Genomic DNA, 15,215 nt, shown 5'->3' with positions numbered 1-15,215 from the left:
TCTGCCAGGTAAATCTTCTTTGTACTTTTTGTTGTCTGAAGTTTTATCTTTTCCTGCTACCTTTTTGGCATCATTTCCACTCTTATATAGGAGCAGGTTTGGCCAACAAGCACGCTGATCTCTTGGGCTGTTCCTTAGCTGCCCCTCTGCCAGGCTGCCCTTCCTCTTGAGGATGGTGGCAAATATGTGCCCACTGGTGCAGACCAGGTGCATGAGGATACCCAGAGACTCTGTGATGTGGGGTGCATAGCTGCTGCTCCTCCTACCCCTGGAGCTCCCCTCAGAATAATTCTTAGTAATCTTGTCTTGGGCTATTACTTTGCAGTGTTTTGTCAAATCATATTCTAATATTTTAAATAAAATTGTATTAAATCTATATTTACCTAATGAGTACTGTTACATTTCCTAGTTGAACTAAACAAATCAGCTACATAAAACCTAAAGTGTCTGTATGAGGCTCTTAACCTCAGTCTTTTTTTTTCCCTTTTTTTTCATATTTTCTTTTTTATTTGAGAGAGAGCGAAAGCACAAGCAGGGAGAGGAGCAGGTTCCCCACTGAGCAGGGAGCCTGATGTGGGGCTTGATCTTAGGGTCCTAGGATCCAGTTCTAAGCCTAAGGCAGACTTTGACCTACTGATCCAGTGAGGCACCCCAGTCTTTTTTTTTTTTTTTTTTTTTAAAGATTGTGTCTTGAACCTAGTTATGGGTTTCAAACTCACAACCTGGGGATCAAGAGTTGCAGGCTGTCCTGACTGAGCCAGTCAGGTGCCTCAACCTCAGTCTCAACTATCAATTATCACTGCTTTAAACAGCTTTCCTGTCTCTAACAAAACAAAGCAAAACAATTAAAAAAGAAAAAAAGTTAATCACAATTCAACTACCTCATATAAGATTTTTTTAAAAACCCCAAACTAAACTAAATTAAATTGAGTTTGAGCCAAGCTGCTCCACTCCTCCAAGATATTCAGTGATTTTTTTTGTGGTATCTTATAAGGCTTACAAAGAAGTCTCATTTTGTACCTACAGTTTTGTTAGAATCATTCACATTGAAAACTAAACTCTATTGCCTGCAACTCACTAGCAACCAAACATTCTTCTCTAGTGTAATTTCACTGTACATAATACAGGCTCCAGAAAGGAGAAATATTCTCAAAGATATTGTATAGACAAATGCCGTCAAAGAAAATGTTCCAACGTTTCTTTCAAAACACAGAATTAGTGGGGAGTGCCTGCTGTAGTGCTGAGAGCTAGCCTCAGCTATCAAGAGTCATGCTGGGGAAGCAAAAGTCCAATTCAGATAAAGAAGAGAGAGAGAAAAAAAAAAAAGAAGAAGAAGGGCAGCCCCAGTGGCTCAGCGGTTTAGCGCCGCCTTCAGCCCAGGGTGTGATCCTGGAGACCCGGGATCGAATCTCATGTGGGGCTCCCTGCATGGAGCCTGCTTCTTCCTCTGCCTGTCTCTCTGCCTCTCTCTCTCTCTCTCTCATGAATAAATAAATAAAATCTTTAAAAAAATAAAAAAGAAGAGAGACCTCTCTGAGGACCCAAGGCATTTAGTTGATGTCCAGAAATGTCACACCTTAGCAATATGGACCACACTGAGAAAAGGCCATGCTGTCGGGATGAAAACACATAAGCCTGTCTTAATCAAGAATAAAACCAAACCTGAAGAGATCAAAAGGATTTATCAGTCATTTAACAGGAGGCCAGAACAACATATTTTAAAGGATGACAACATAATCCAGACTCCTTGTGATATATCACACAAAATGTCCAGCATAGGATAAAAAATTATGTGGTATGTAAAAGAGGAACAGTATAACCCATAATTAAGAAAAAAAAACAGCCAAAAGAATCAAGATGTTGGAATTAGCAGATAAGGGGCAGTGAAAGTATTTATAAACATGTCCAAGGATATATGGAAAAGCCTATAATGAGTAAAAAGATGCAAGCTGTACACAGAGAAGTGGAAAGAATTAAAGAACAAAGTGGAAATCCAAGAAATGAAAAGTACAATACCTGAAATGAAAACTTCACAGGATGGTCTTTTTAAAAAATATTTATTTATTTATTCATGAGAGACACAGAGAGAGAGAGAGAGAGAGAGAGAGAGTGAGGGAGGGAGGCAGAGACACAGGCAGAGGGAGAAGCAGGCTCCATGCAGGGAGCCTGATGTGGGACTCGATCCCGGGACTCCAGGACCACTCCCTGAGCCAAAGGCAGGTGCTAAACCACTGAGCCATCCAGGGATCCCCTGGGATGGTCTTTTTCTTCTTTTTCTTTTTTGTTTTTTGTTTTTAAACACAACATATACTGCATTATTAGTTTCATGGGTACAATTTAGTTATTTGTCAGTTACATATAACACCCAGTGCTCATCATATCACATGCCCTCCTTAATGCCATATCCCCCAGGTACCCCATACCCCCTTCTCACCTCCCCTCCAGCCACCCTCAGTTTGCTCCCTATAGTTAAGAGTCTCTGGTTTACCTCCCTCTCTGATTTTGTCTTATTTTATTTTTCCCTCCCTTCTCCTATGATCCTCTATTTTGTTTCTTAAATTCCACTTATGAGTGAGATCATATGATAATTGTCTTTCTCTGACTTACTACACTTAGCATAATACCCTCCAGTTCCATCCATGTTGTTGCAAATGATAAAATTTCCTTATTTTTGAAAGCTGGATAATATTCTATTGTATATAAATATGCCACTACTTTGTTATCTATTCATCTGTCAATGGACATCTGAGCTCTTTCCATATTTTGCCTATTGTGCTATAAACATTAGAGTGCAGGTGTCCCTTCAAATCACTATGTTTGTATCCTTTGCGGTAAATGCCCAGTAGTGCAATTGCTGGGTTATAGGGTAGCTCTATTTTTAACTCTTCAAGGAAACTCCACATTGTTTTCCAGAATGGCTGTACCAGAGTGGCTTTTCCAGAGATTGAATTCCCATCAATAGTGCAAAAGGGTTCCCCTTTTTCTGAATTCTCACTAACATTTGTTGTTTCCAGAGTTGTTGATGTTTGCCATTCTCACTGGTGTGAGGTGGTATCTCACTGTGGTTTTGATTTGTATTTCCCTGATGGCAAGTGATGTGGAGCATTTTCTCATGTGCTTGTTGGCCATATGCAGGTCTCCTTTGGAGAAATGTTTGTTCATGTCTTCTGCCCATTTCTTGACTGGATTATTTGTTTTCTGGGTGTTGAGTTTGAGAAGTTCTTTATAGATTTATCGATTTTGGCTACAGATACTAGTCCCTTATCTGATGTGTCATTTGCAAATATCTTCTCCCACTCTGTAGGTTGTCTTTTAGTTTTGCTGATAGTTTCCTTTGCTGTGCAGAAGCTTTTTATCTTGATGAAATCCCAGTGGCTCTTTTTTGCTCTTGTTTTCCTTGCCTCTGGAGACATGTCTAGCAACAAGTTGCTGTGGCCAAGGTCACAGAGGTTGTTGCCTGTATTCTCCTCCAGGATTTTGATGGATTCCTGTCTCACATTTAGGTCTCCAATCCATTTTGAGTGTATCTTTGTGTCTGGTGTAAGAGAATGGTTTAGTTTCATTCTTTTGCACGTGACTGTCCAATTTGCCCAACATCATTTGTTGAATAGACTGTCCTTTTCCCAGTGCATATTTTTTCCTGCTCTGTCGAATATTAGTTGACCATAGAGTTGAGGGCCCATTTCTGGGTTCTCTACTCTGCTCCATTGACCTATGTGTCTGTTTTTGTGCCAGTACCACACTGTCTGATGATTATAGCTCTGTGATACTGCTTGAAATCTGGCATTGTGATGCCCTCAGCTTTGGTTTTCCTTTTCAACATTCCTTTGGCTATTCAGGGTCTTCTCTGGTTCCATATAAATTTTAGGATTATTTGTAATAGCTCTGTGAAAAATGTTGATGGTATTTTATAAAGTAGTTTTTTAAATTTTTATTTATTTATGATAGTCACACAAAGAGAGAGAGAGAGAGGCAGAGACACAGGCAGAGAGAGAAACAGGCTCCATGCACCGGGAGCCCAATGTGGGATTCAATCCCAGGTCTCCAGGATTGCGCCCTGGGCCAAAGGCAGGCGCCAAACTGCTGCACCACCCAGGAATCCCTGTTGATGGTATTTTAAAAAAGATCTTATTTATTTGAGAGAGAGTGTGTGAGAGAGAGCATGAGCCAGGGGGAGGGGCAGAGGGAGAAGGAGAAGCAGACTCTCTGGGGCTGGATTCCAGGAACATGGGATCATGACCTGAGGTGAAGACAGTTGTTTGAGCCACTCAGATGAACCTGTTGATGGTATTTTGCTGGAAGTACATTGAATGTTAAGATTGCTCTAGGTAGCACAGACATTTTAACAATAATTGTTCTTCCAATCCATGAACATAGAGTATTTTCCCGTTTCTTTGAATCTTCCTCATTTTCTTTCATAAATGTTCTACAGTTTTCAGAGTATAGATCCTTTACCTGTTTGGTTAACTTTACTCCTAGGTATCGTATGGTTTTTGATGCAATTGTAAATGAGATCATTCCTTAATTTCTCTTTCTTCTGTCTCAGTGTATAGAAATGCCACTGATTTCTGCATTTATTTTATATCCTGCCACTTTGCTGACTTGCTTTATGAGTTCTAGCAATTTTTGGGTAATCTCTTGGGTTTTCAACATAGAGTATCATGTTATCTGTGATGAGTGAGAGTTTCACTTCTTCTGTGCAGATTTGGATGTCTTTTATTTCCTTTTCTTGTCTGATTGCTGAGGCTAGGGCTTCCAGTACTATGTTGAATAACAGTGGTGATAATGGACATCCCTGCTTTGTTCCTGACCTTCAGGGAAAATTTCTTGGTTTTCTCCTGTTGAGGATATTTGCTGTGGGTTTTTCATATATGGCTTTTATGATACTGAGGTATGATCCTTATGTCCCGACACTGTGGAGAGTTTTAATCAAAAAAGGATGCTGTGTTTTTTCAAATGCTTTTTCTGTATCTATTGAGAAGATAATATGGTTCTTGTCTTTTCTTTTATTAATGTGGTGTATCACATTGATTGAATACAGATGTTGAACCACCATTGCAGCCCAGGAATAAATCCCACTTGATCATGGTAAATAATCCTCTTAATGTGTTGTTCGATCTTACTGACTAGTATCTTGGTGAGAATTTTTGCATCTGTGTTCACCAGGTACATTAGTCTATAATTCTTTTTGATTGGGTCTTTGTCTGGCTTTGTTTTTTATTTTTCGTTTTGGAATTTTATTTTATTATTTTTTCTTTTTTTTAAATAATAAATTTATTTTTTATTGGTATTCAATTTGCCAACATACAGAATTCAATTTGCCAACATACAGAATTGTCTGGCTTTGAAATCAAGGTAATGCTGGTCTCATAGTGAGTTTGGAAGTTTTCCTCCCATTTCTATTTCTTGAAACAGATTCAGAAGGTAGGTATTAATTCTTAAATGTTTAGTAGAATTCCATTGGGAGGCCAGCTGTTCCTGGACTCTTGTTTTTGGGAGATTTTTTATTGCTGCAATTTCTTTGCTGGTTATGGGTCTTTTCAAGGCTTCTATTTCTTCAATTTATGTCTCTGGGAATGCATCCATTTCTTCCAGATTGCCTAATTTGTTGGCATATAGTTGCCTATAATATATGTTCTGATAATTGTTTATATTTCCTTGGTGGTGGTTATGATTTCTCCTCTTTCATTCATGATTTATTTATTTAGGTCCTCTCTGCTTTTAGAGAAGTCCAACTAGGGTTTTATTGATCTTATTAATTCTTTCAAAGAACCAGGTCCTAGTTTCATAGATCTGTTCTACTGTTCTTTTGGTTTCTATTATTTCTCTTCTCCTGCTGGGTTTAGGCTTTATTTGCTGTTCTTTTTCCAGCTCCTTTACATGTGAAATTAGCTTGTGCATTTGAGACTTTTCTTGTTTCTTGAGAAAGGCCTGTATTACTATATACTTTGCTCTGAGGACCACCTTGGCTGCATCCCAAAAGGTGCTGAAGTACCTGTTTTCATTTTCATTTGTTTTCATGTATTTTTAAATTCTTCTTTAATTTCCTGGCTGATCCATTCATTCTTTAGTAGGATGCTCTTAACCTCTACATATTTGTATTCCTTTCAAATTTTCTCTTCTGAGTGATAACAAGTTTTAAAGCACTGTGGTCTGAAGATATGCAAGGAATAATCCCAATTTTTTGGTACTAGTTGAGACCTGATTTGTGACCCAATAAGTGATCTACTCTGGAGAATATTCCATGTGCACTTGAGAAGAATGTATATTCTGTTGCTTTGGGATGAAATGCTCTAAATATATCTAAGTCCTTCTGGCCCAGTGTGTCATACAAAGCCCTAGTTTCCTTGATCTTCTGCTTACACAATCTATCCATTGCTGTGAGTGGGGTGTTAAACTACCCTGATATTATTGTATTACTATCAATGTGTTTCTTTAATTTTGATATTAATTGGTTTATATATTTGGCTGCACCCAATTTAGGGGCATAAGTATTTATAATTGTTCGATCTTCTTTTGGATAGACCCTTTTATTATGATGCAACATTTTTCTTCATCTCTTACTTCAGTCTTGGGTTTAAAATCTAGTTTGATATAAGGATGGTTACTACTTCAGCTTTGTTTTAATGTTTATTAGTATGATAAATGGTTCTCCACTCCCTCACTTTCAATCTGGAGGTGTCTTTAGGTCTAAAATGAGTCTTTTGTACACAGCATATTAATGGATCTTATTCTTTTTATCCAATCTCTTGCCCTACATCTTTTGATTGGAGCATTTTGTCCATTTATCTTCAGAGTAATTATTGAAAGATATGAATTTAGTGCATTGTATTACCTGTAAAGTCACCCTTCTTGGAAATTGCCTCTGTTCCTCTCTGGTCTTTGTTACTTTTCACCTCTCTCTTCACTTGAAGCATCTTCTTTAGTATTTGCCGGGCTGGTTTAGTGTTCATGAATTCCTTTAGTTTTTGTTTGTTTTGGAAACTCTTTTGTTTCCTTCTCCTTCTCTCCTTCTATTCTGAATGGCAGCCTTGCTGGATAAAATATTCTTGGCTACAAATTTTTCCCATTTAGCACATTGACTATATTGTGCCAGTCATTTCTGGCCTGCCAGGTCTCTGTGGTCAGGTCTGTTGCCAGTCTTGTTTCTACTCTTCTAGCTGCTTTTAGAATTTTCTCTTTCTCAAAAAAAAAAAAAAAAAAGAAGAAGAAGAATTTTCTCTTTCTCCCTGAAATTTGCACACTTCACTATTATATGTTGAAATGTTGATCTATTTTTACTCATTTTTAGGGAGGTTCTCTATACCACCTAGACTTGAATAGCCTGCTTCCTTCTCCAGGTTAGGGAAGTTCTCAGCTATAATTTGTTCAAATAAACCTTCTACCCTCCCCTTTCATCTTCTGAAACCTCCATAATCCATATTTTATTTTGCTTTTGTAATCACTGATTTCTCAAAGTCTCCCTTTATGACCTGGTAGTCTTTCTCTCTTCTTTTTAGCTTCCTTATTTTCCAACATTTTGTCTTCTGTATTACTGAATCTCTCTTCTGCCTCATTTATCCATGTTGTTAGAGCCTCTATTTTCACTACATCTCAATAATAGCATTTTAAATTTCAGCCGGATTAGATTTTAGTTCTTTAATTTCTCCAGTAAAGGATTCTCTAGTGTTTCAAGCCCAGCTAGTTTATAATCATTGTTTTAAAATCTAGTTCAGGGACCCCCGGTGGCTCAGCGGTTTAGTGCCTGCCTTCCACCCGGGGTGATCCTGGGGTCCCAGGATCAAGTCCCACATGGGGTCCCTGCACGGAGCCTGCTTCTCCCTCTGCCTGTGTCTCTGCCTCTCTCTCTCTCTCTCTGTGTCTCTCATGAATGAATAAATAAAATCTTTTAAAAAATAAAATCAAATCTAGTTCAGACATCTTGGAGATAGGAAAGATGGCGGAAGAGTAGAGTCCCCAAGTCACCTGTCCCCACCAAATTACCTAGATAACTTTCAAATCATCCTGAAAACCTATGAATTCAGCTTGAGATTTAAAGAGAGAACAGCTGGAATGCTACAGTGAGAAGAGTTTGCACTTCTATCAAGGTCGAAGATGGGAAAAATAAATAAATAAAAGAAATCCAAGGGGGAGGGGCCGCGTGAGGAGCCAGGCTAAGGCCACCTGGGGAGTGCCCCCAGGACAGGAAAGCCCCAGCCAGGAGAAGCAGGAGCTTCACCAATCTTCCCGGAGGGAAAGGCACTCGCAGGGAGTTGGAGCAGGATCCCAGGAGGGGAGGGGATGCCCTTAGGCTCCCAGGGACAGTAACAGAGCACCTGTGCCCCGGGGAGAGCGAGCCACACCTCGCGGCCAAGCTCCCTAAAGGGCTGCAGCCCGTACCTGGCTCCCCGCGGAAGCTGCAACACCCTGGAGCGCGATTCAAGCAGCATAGGCCCCAGAGCCCAGGGCGCCGGGGGACACAGCCCAGGATCTGGCGCTCCCCCCGGGACAGGCAGAGGTCAGGAGGGCACAGAACAGCGAGGATGCTCCTGCCGCCTGGCGGCCCCGCCCCAGAGCATCCAGGCCCCTGGGACTGAGAGCTTTGGCGGTTACTGTGAGAGATGACTCCAGGGCTAAGAGCTGGTCTCCACACTGTTGTTATTCCTCCTGGGGCCTCACAGGATAAACAACCCCCACTGAGCCTCACAGTGGCCTCACAGGATAAACAACTCCCAGTGAGCCATGCACCAGGCAGGGGGCTGAGCAGCTCCCCCAGGTGCTCACACCTGAGAATCAGCACAGCAGGCCCCTCCCCCAGAAGACCAGCTAGACGGACAGGGGAAAAGCAAGTTATTGACCAAGCAGCACTGGAAAGTTCCAGGGGAAGTCGAGGGATTTACAGTATATAGAATCAGAGGATATTGCCCCTGGTTTTTTGTTTTCTGTTTGCTTCCCCCACCTTTTTTTTTTTCTTCTTTTCTTTTTTCTCCTTTTCCCAATACAACTTGTTTTTGGCCACTCTGCACTGAGCAAAATGACTAGAAGGAAAAACTCACCTCAAAAGAAAGAATCAGAAACAGAGTTACAAAATTTGATTACAATTCAATGTCAGAAAGCCAATTCAGAAGCACAATTATAAAGCTACTAGTGGCTCTAGAAAAAAGCATAAAGGATTCAAGAGACTTCATGACTGCAGAATTTAGATCTAATCAGGCAGAAATTAAAAATCAATTGAATGAGATGCAATCCAAATTAGAGGTTCTAACGACGAGGGTTAATGAGGTGGAAGAACGAGCGAGTGACATAGAAGACAAGTTGATGGCAAAGAGGGAAACTGAGGAAAAAATAGACAAACAATTAAAAGATCATGAGGATAGATTAAGGGAAATAAATGACAGCCTCAGAAGGAAAAATATACGTTTAATTGGGGTTCCTGAGGGCGCCAAAAGGGACAGAGGTCCAGAATATGTATTTGAACAAATCATAGCTGAAAACTTTCCTAATCTGGGAAGGGAAACAGGCATTCAGATCCAGGAGATAGAGAGATCCCCCTCCAAAAAATCAAGAAAATAAATTTCAAAAAAAAAAAATAAATTTTATTTTGGGTGACAAATATTTGAAGAACAATACTGTATAATTCTGAATATTAAGAACATTTAGGCAACTTTTGAAAATATCCTAAACACAAGAGTCTTTAAGTAGAGGTCACAGCAATAATTGTCAACTATTAATAATATATGATGAACAATCCTAAAAGATCATTTGCAGTATCAAGGGAAAATATGTTCAGATTTCATTTTGACAGTTCCACCTTCACCAAGTATTTCTGAGTGCCCAATATTTAGAGGGTATGTTTCAGTTGCTTGGGATATACTATAAACAAAACATTAAAATTCTTGCCTTAAATGAAGGCTTTTAAAAATTAGCAGAAAGACCCTCACTAGGCAAGGATAGAAAATGGACTCTTCCAGGGTCTCTAGATGTGGCATCCACCTGTTGGAATAAAAGCTGGAAAGGTGATCAGCCAGGCAGGGAGAAGGAAGCCTTTGTGGCTGTAGCATAGACTATGGTCTCCAGTTGATAATGTATTACACAGAGAGGTGTTCTTGGGCCTAACCCAGCAACGGGACAGCAGATAAAGCCTAAGTGCCCAATAATGGGACTGTCACCTGGACTTCCAATGAATGACTCAGACTACTTATGTGAATTCATTTCATCCTATTGGGTAGATGATTTTGAACTTAATAGCAAATCCAATCATAATTCTAAAAGTATATATATATAAAGGAGTATGAAGGGGATGATTTGAAATATTTTGAGAAACTGAGAAAAAGTTCTAAGATGAATGACTTTCTTTATATTCCACCTAATTATAAAAACAGAGCAAACAGTAATCTCTTGATTATTTTCAGGGAACACAGCACTAATTAGTTATTATCCTCTGTTTTTGCAGATGCATCTTGGCAAAGGTGTTGGCAGCTCTAGTGTGTGATGTTCTATTTCCAAAGTTCTAGGTGTTCTTCGTTTCCTGATTGAAACACTTCAGTGAAAAATTCAGTATCAGGCTAGAAAGTTGTAATATTTCAGTTCATATGAGGTATATGCCAGCCCTGATCCCAAAAGGATATGTTGCTAACAGAATGTAGGGATTGGGTCATGAGCAGTCTTGTGCAATGTCTTTAAGAATGACAATTTAGTATGTGATCATATTTAAAATCAGTAGGAAAGGCGTGAATTATCAAATGGTATGTGGAATTGGGTATTAATACACAAGAAAAAGACTGTAGATTCTTAGGGCAATTGACATCAAAGGGAGCACTGGATACAGAGGATTTTACTTTGTATGCAGTTAGGATGGTGAATATTTTGCACTGTCAGTATGATGATGGATCCAGGTAGCAATGCTGGCCATTAGTGTAGTGAAGTCTTGCTCAGTAGCTTGATTCCAGTGTTATCACAGAATAGTCACTCACCAAGGGCATCTAGTTTGACAACTCAGATGTGTTCAGCAGCTGACTTTCCTCCCACAGTTGACAGCACCAAAGAGGGGTGCTTTTGTCAGCAGTTTTACTACTGGTGTGTCAAAAACCTAGGCAGTATAAGGACCAGAGTCAGTAAAAATGCCCAAAGTTTCAAATGGAGTATTTGCCAGTGTTGAGAACATCCTTAAGTCCTGCACAAGGAGAGCAGCCACATCAATTTCTAGGTCTGCATCATGGCACTGAAGTTGAGTAGTCAGTGTCCAGTGATGCCCACTAGCCTGTCAGTTAACCAGGCCCAGTTCAAGTAACTTCCATGAATGAAGGGCCCTACCAAGCCAGCAGCTTTGCTTCAGGCAGCAGAATGGATGGTAAGTTTCCTTTGCTACAATTCGACATACAGCTGAGATACTGTTGGGACCAGTACAGCTGTATTCTTAAATATACCATGTGCATTTTACACAAGGCTTGTATCCTCTGTATCTTTTTAGCCAGTTAAGATAACACACTCTAAAATTGGAATATCAAGTCAGAAGCTCCTCTGAGTCAGGTGTCTAGTGTATAGAGTCCAAGAGTAAGCTAACAGTTGCTTTACAAAAGAAATATACTTGTTAGGGTATCAAGTCAAACTACCCTTTCCCCCACCTCCAGGCCATCTCCTTTTGCCAGAAATTCCAATCAACAGAATGACCAGTCACAGAGACTGAAGCCCAAAGTGGTCATTAAGGGCTGTGGGAACTCAAAGGTATTTTCTTTACACACAACTCTTCCTGGCTGGGAGAATCCCTTCTGACTTACGGGAAGGGTAAATATGACATATACCACACTCCTACTACACTTTCATATTTAGATGTAACCACAGTACACAGCACTGGCCTAAAGGCCTCATTTATTCACAGGGCCACATTAATTTCACCCCCTCCTACTGTAACCCTTGCCCTAACAGCATTTTCTAAATCTAGATACTTCTTACTTCCACGTAAAGTGGTAAAATTTTGACTTGGGCACTTGTATCCCATAAAACCATAAAAGTTTGAGCCTCTCTTCTCCCTTAAAGTTCCCCCAAATATTTGGGTGGGTGCCAATGAATATATGTCCCCTTTGGAGTCAGGAAAATTTATTTCCCTTGAAACAGCTGATATTGGGGCATAGAGAGGTACAACAAAGCGTGAAGGGAGAGCAGCTTCAAAGCATTAAACAAGTATTTACTTTAGTTGCATAAGCTGTGCTCACATTTCAACCAAAAATTTTTTCAACTTTTTAGGTTCACTGAAAGCCTTTTAACAGGTGGCATCTATTTCATTACACTGAAGGGAGCTTTTTTTTTAAATGAATTCTCTGATGATCTTAGAGAGACTCCTCACAACACCAACCCTTTAATAAGTGTTGTACCCATTGACTGATGTAAGCTTGGCTTACACAGTAACTTTCTACCTCCCCAACAGAGGGATGGCTAAATTATGTTCAAAAGGAAACAGACATGAATATGTGAGAGCTCAACAGAATACAAGCTTACTGCTTGATCACAAAATGTTCAAAAAGTAAAGATATGAACGAGAATTTTGTTGTACATTTCAGGCACCCTGGCTTTTACCTTGTAAAAGCTGTGCCATGTTACAACATGATACTTCAGGTTGTCCTGGGTCATCTCCACTCTATTCTGACAGCATCCTAGTAGTTCATCAGCGAGGTCTTTTGTCATGACTGGATGTGGCATAAAACATGAAAATCCACAGTCCCAAAGCCCTACTTGGAGCAAAAGGAGACCTGGAAATTTTGTGTGAGTTATTTAAAGGACATGGCTTCATTCAAAAGGGCTTTCCATAGTATCCTAAAAGAATTATCAGTCTATGTGTATTCTCTGATATCCTTTCAGGATTGCTTTTTGGATAAAATTCTTCCTACGTTCATATTTATATAGTTTCTCTCCTGTGTGGGTTTCCTGGAGTCAAATGGCTTGGTCCTTCAACCATACGGATTTTCCATAGTTATTCTATCAATGGGGTTTTCCACCCCCCTGAATTCTCTGGCAAACATTTAGAGTTGACTTCTTATATAATTTTCCAAATTCATTACCTTCATAAGATTTCTCCCCATTGTGAATTCTCTGATGTATTCTGAGGTTTGATTTCTGGCCAAAAGTTTTTGCACATTTATTACACTGAAAAGGTTTCTCCCCTGTATGAATTCTCTGATGATCACTAAGGATCGCCTTCCGGACGAATTTTTTGCCACATTCATTACACTTAAATGGTTTCTCCCCAGTATGAATCCTTTGATGCACTCTAAGGGTTGATGTCCGGGCAAAAGTCTTCCCACATTCATTACATTTAAATGGTTTCTCTCCTGTGTGTGTTTTCTGATGTTGAATAAGATGGTCTTTTCGCCAGAAGGATTTTTCACATTCGTTACATTGATATGTTTTCTCACCGCTGTGAGTTCTCTGATGTATTCTAAGGTTTGACTTCTGACCAAAAGTTTTCCCACATTCTTTACACTGAAAAGATTTCTCTCCTGTGTGAATTCTATGATGATCTCTGAGGGTTGACTTTTGAACAAAAGTTTTCCCACATTCGCTACATTTATAGGGTTTCTCTCCTGTATGAATTCTCTGATGTCCCCTGAGGGTTGACTTCTGGACAAATGTTTTCCCACATTCATTACATTTATAGGGTTTCTCTGCTGTGTGAATTCTCCGATGTGTACTGAGGTGTGACTTCTGGGAGAAAGTTTTTCCACATTCATTACATTCAAATGGTTTCTCTCCTGTGTGAGTTCTCTGATGTTGAATGAGATGTCCTTTTTGAAAGAAGGATTTACCACATTCTTTACATTTATAGGGTTTTATCTCAGAGTGAGTTCTCTGGTGTACTTTGTGAGCTGATATCTGGTAGGATTTCCTGCTTTTATGATACTCAGAGGATTTATCCTCAGTTTGTGTTCTGTCATTACACACCAATGGGTTCTCTTCCGTGATAATTCTCTGAAATTGAGTGAGGTGTGACTTCCTGTTGAAATTATTTCCACTTGCATTACATTCATTTTGTTTCACAGCCATGTTAAACTTACTATATTCCTTAAGAGCTGACTTCTCACAGATGGATTTCCCATATTGGTTAAAAGGAGAGTATTTCTCCTCTATCCCAGTTCTTTTACAGTCAAAGATAGTTGTTTTTTTGTTTTCCCTACATTCATCATCTTTATAGGATTTTTCTCTTGTATGAATACTCTTATGTGTAACACAAGTAGCCTCATCATAGAAGGCTTTTCCAATTGCATTATATTTAAAAGCTTGCTCCAACGTTTGACACTTTTGATTCTCAGGAAGATTTTCCTTATAACTAAGAGCTTTCCCATTTTTATTATATTCATGAAATTCCTCTCCAGTATGAGTTCTCTCAAACTTAATTTTGAAAGACAAATTTTCACATACACTATAGCAATTTGTTTTTTTGGTTAGGTAAGTTCTACTATTAATGACAAATTGGGAAATTTTTTGCAAATTTACTCCCCATGAGTCATATTTATGGGACATTTTTGTTGAAACAGGAGCTATGTGCAGATTAAATTGTTTTCCCCAAACTTCCTCTTCCTCTCCAGTCAATGGTTTATTATTGATGAATATTATTTCCTGCAAGTGTTTATCTTTGATTTTCTTGTTCCTCTTCATCAGGTCATCATCTCTGTAATCTTCTAAAACAGAGATAAATTGAAAACATCTTAAGAATCTTACATTTATTATGGGTGGGACCTATAGACAAATAACCTATATTGCATTTTGTTTTTTCGTTTTCCAAGATGAAATAATTTATGTGTGTGTGTGTCCTCACCCTTCTTTAAAAAACGTATTGGTATAGTGAAAATGAGAGCGGAAGCTGGTAATAAATACCTATCTGTTTTGGATTGTGATAAGTTGCCCTTCCAACTGAGGTGGAGAAAGAATAGAAATTAGACTTTATAGGAGTGGTTATTTTGAGCAACAGGAAAACCAGATAATGGGATGAACACAACAAAACTATATAAACTTAAGTTCAGCAACAAAATAATTAGGAGATAATGAACACTGATAGATTAGGACCAACAGGGGAAGAGTTTGCTTTGAGGAAATATATTATAGTCCTATGCTACCTAGGATATACTGATAGACTACTCAAGAGTCTACTACTTCCAATTTGATATCTCTTATTTCTATTCAATCCTTCAACATCAAATCAAAATTGATTTCAACTTTCCTCATGATTAAATGAAGCAGCTCAG

At 39.1% G+C, this 15,215-nt stretch overlaps 1 protein-coding gene across 11 annotated transcripts in view; it reads right to left on the bottom strand.

The window, feature by feature from the left end:
• Nucleotides 1-9,553: 9,553 nt before the first annotated feature.
• ZNF510 (zinc finger protein 510) overlaps nt 9,554-15,215 on the bottom strand; it is a 34,920-nt gene continuing 29,258 nt past the window's right edge. For 10 of the 11 annotated variants that reach the window (XM_038526819.1, XM_038526818.1, XM_038526815.1 and 7 more), the window contains one exon: nt 9,554-14,651. In XM_038526819.1, coding sequence (XP_038382747.1) covers nt 12,955-14,651 — 1,697 coding nt within the window. In that variant the 3' untranslated portion in view covers nt 9,554-12,954. The remainder of the gene's footprint in view (nt 14,652-15,215) is intronic. The other variant, XR_005353938.1, reaches the window with a different exon arrangement.

This window comes from Canis lupus, chromosome 1, assembly GCF_011100685.1.
Source record: "Canis lupus familiaris isolate Mischka breed German Shepherd chromosome 1, alternate assembly UU_Cfam_GSD_1.0, whole genome shotgun sequence".
NCBI lineage: Eukaryota > Metazoa > Chordata > Mammalia > Carnivora > Canidae > Canis > Canis lupus.
The sequence above is the reverse complement of the archived record's forward strand: the minus strand, read 5'-3'. Positions and strand labels throughout refer to the sequence as shown.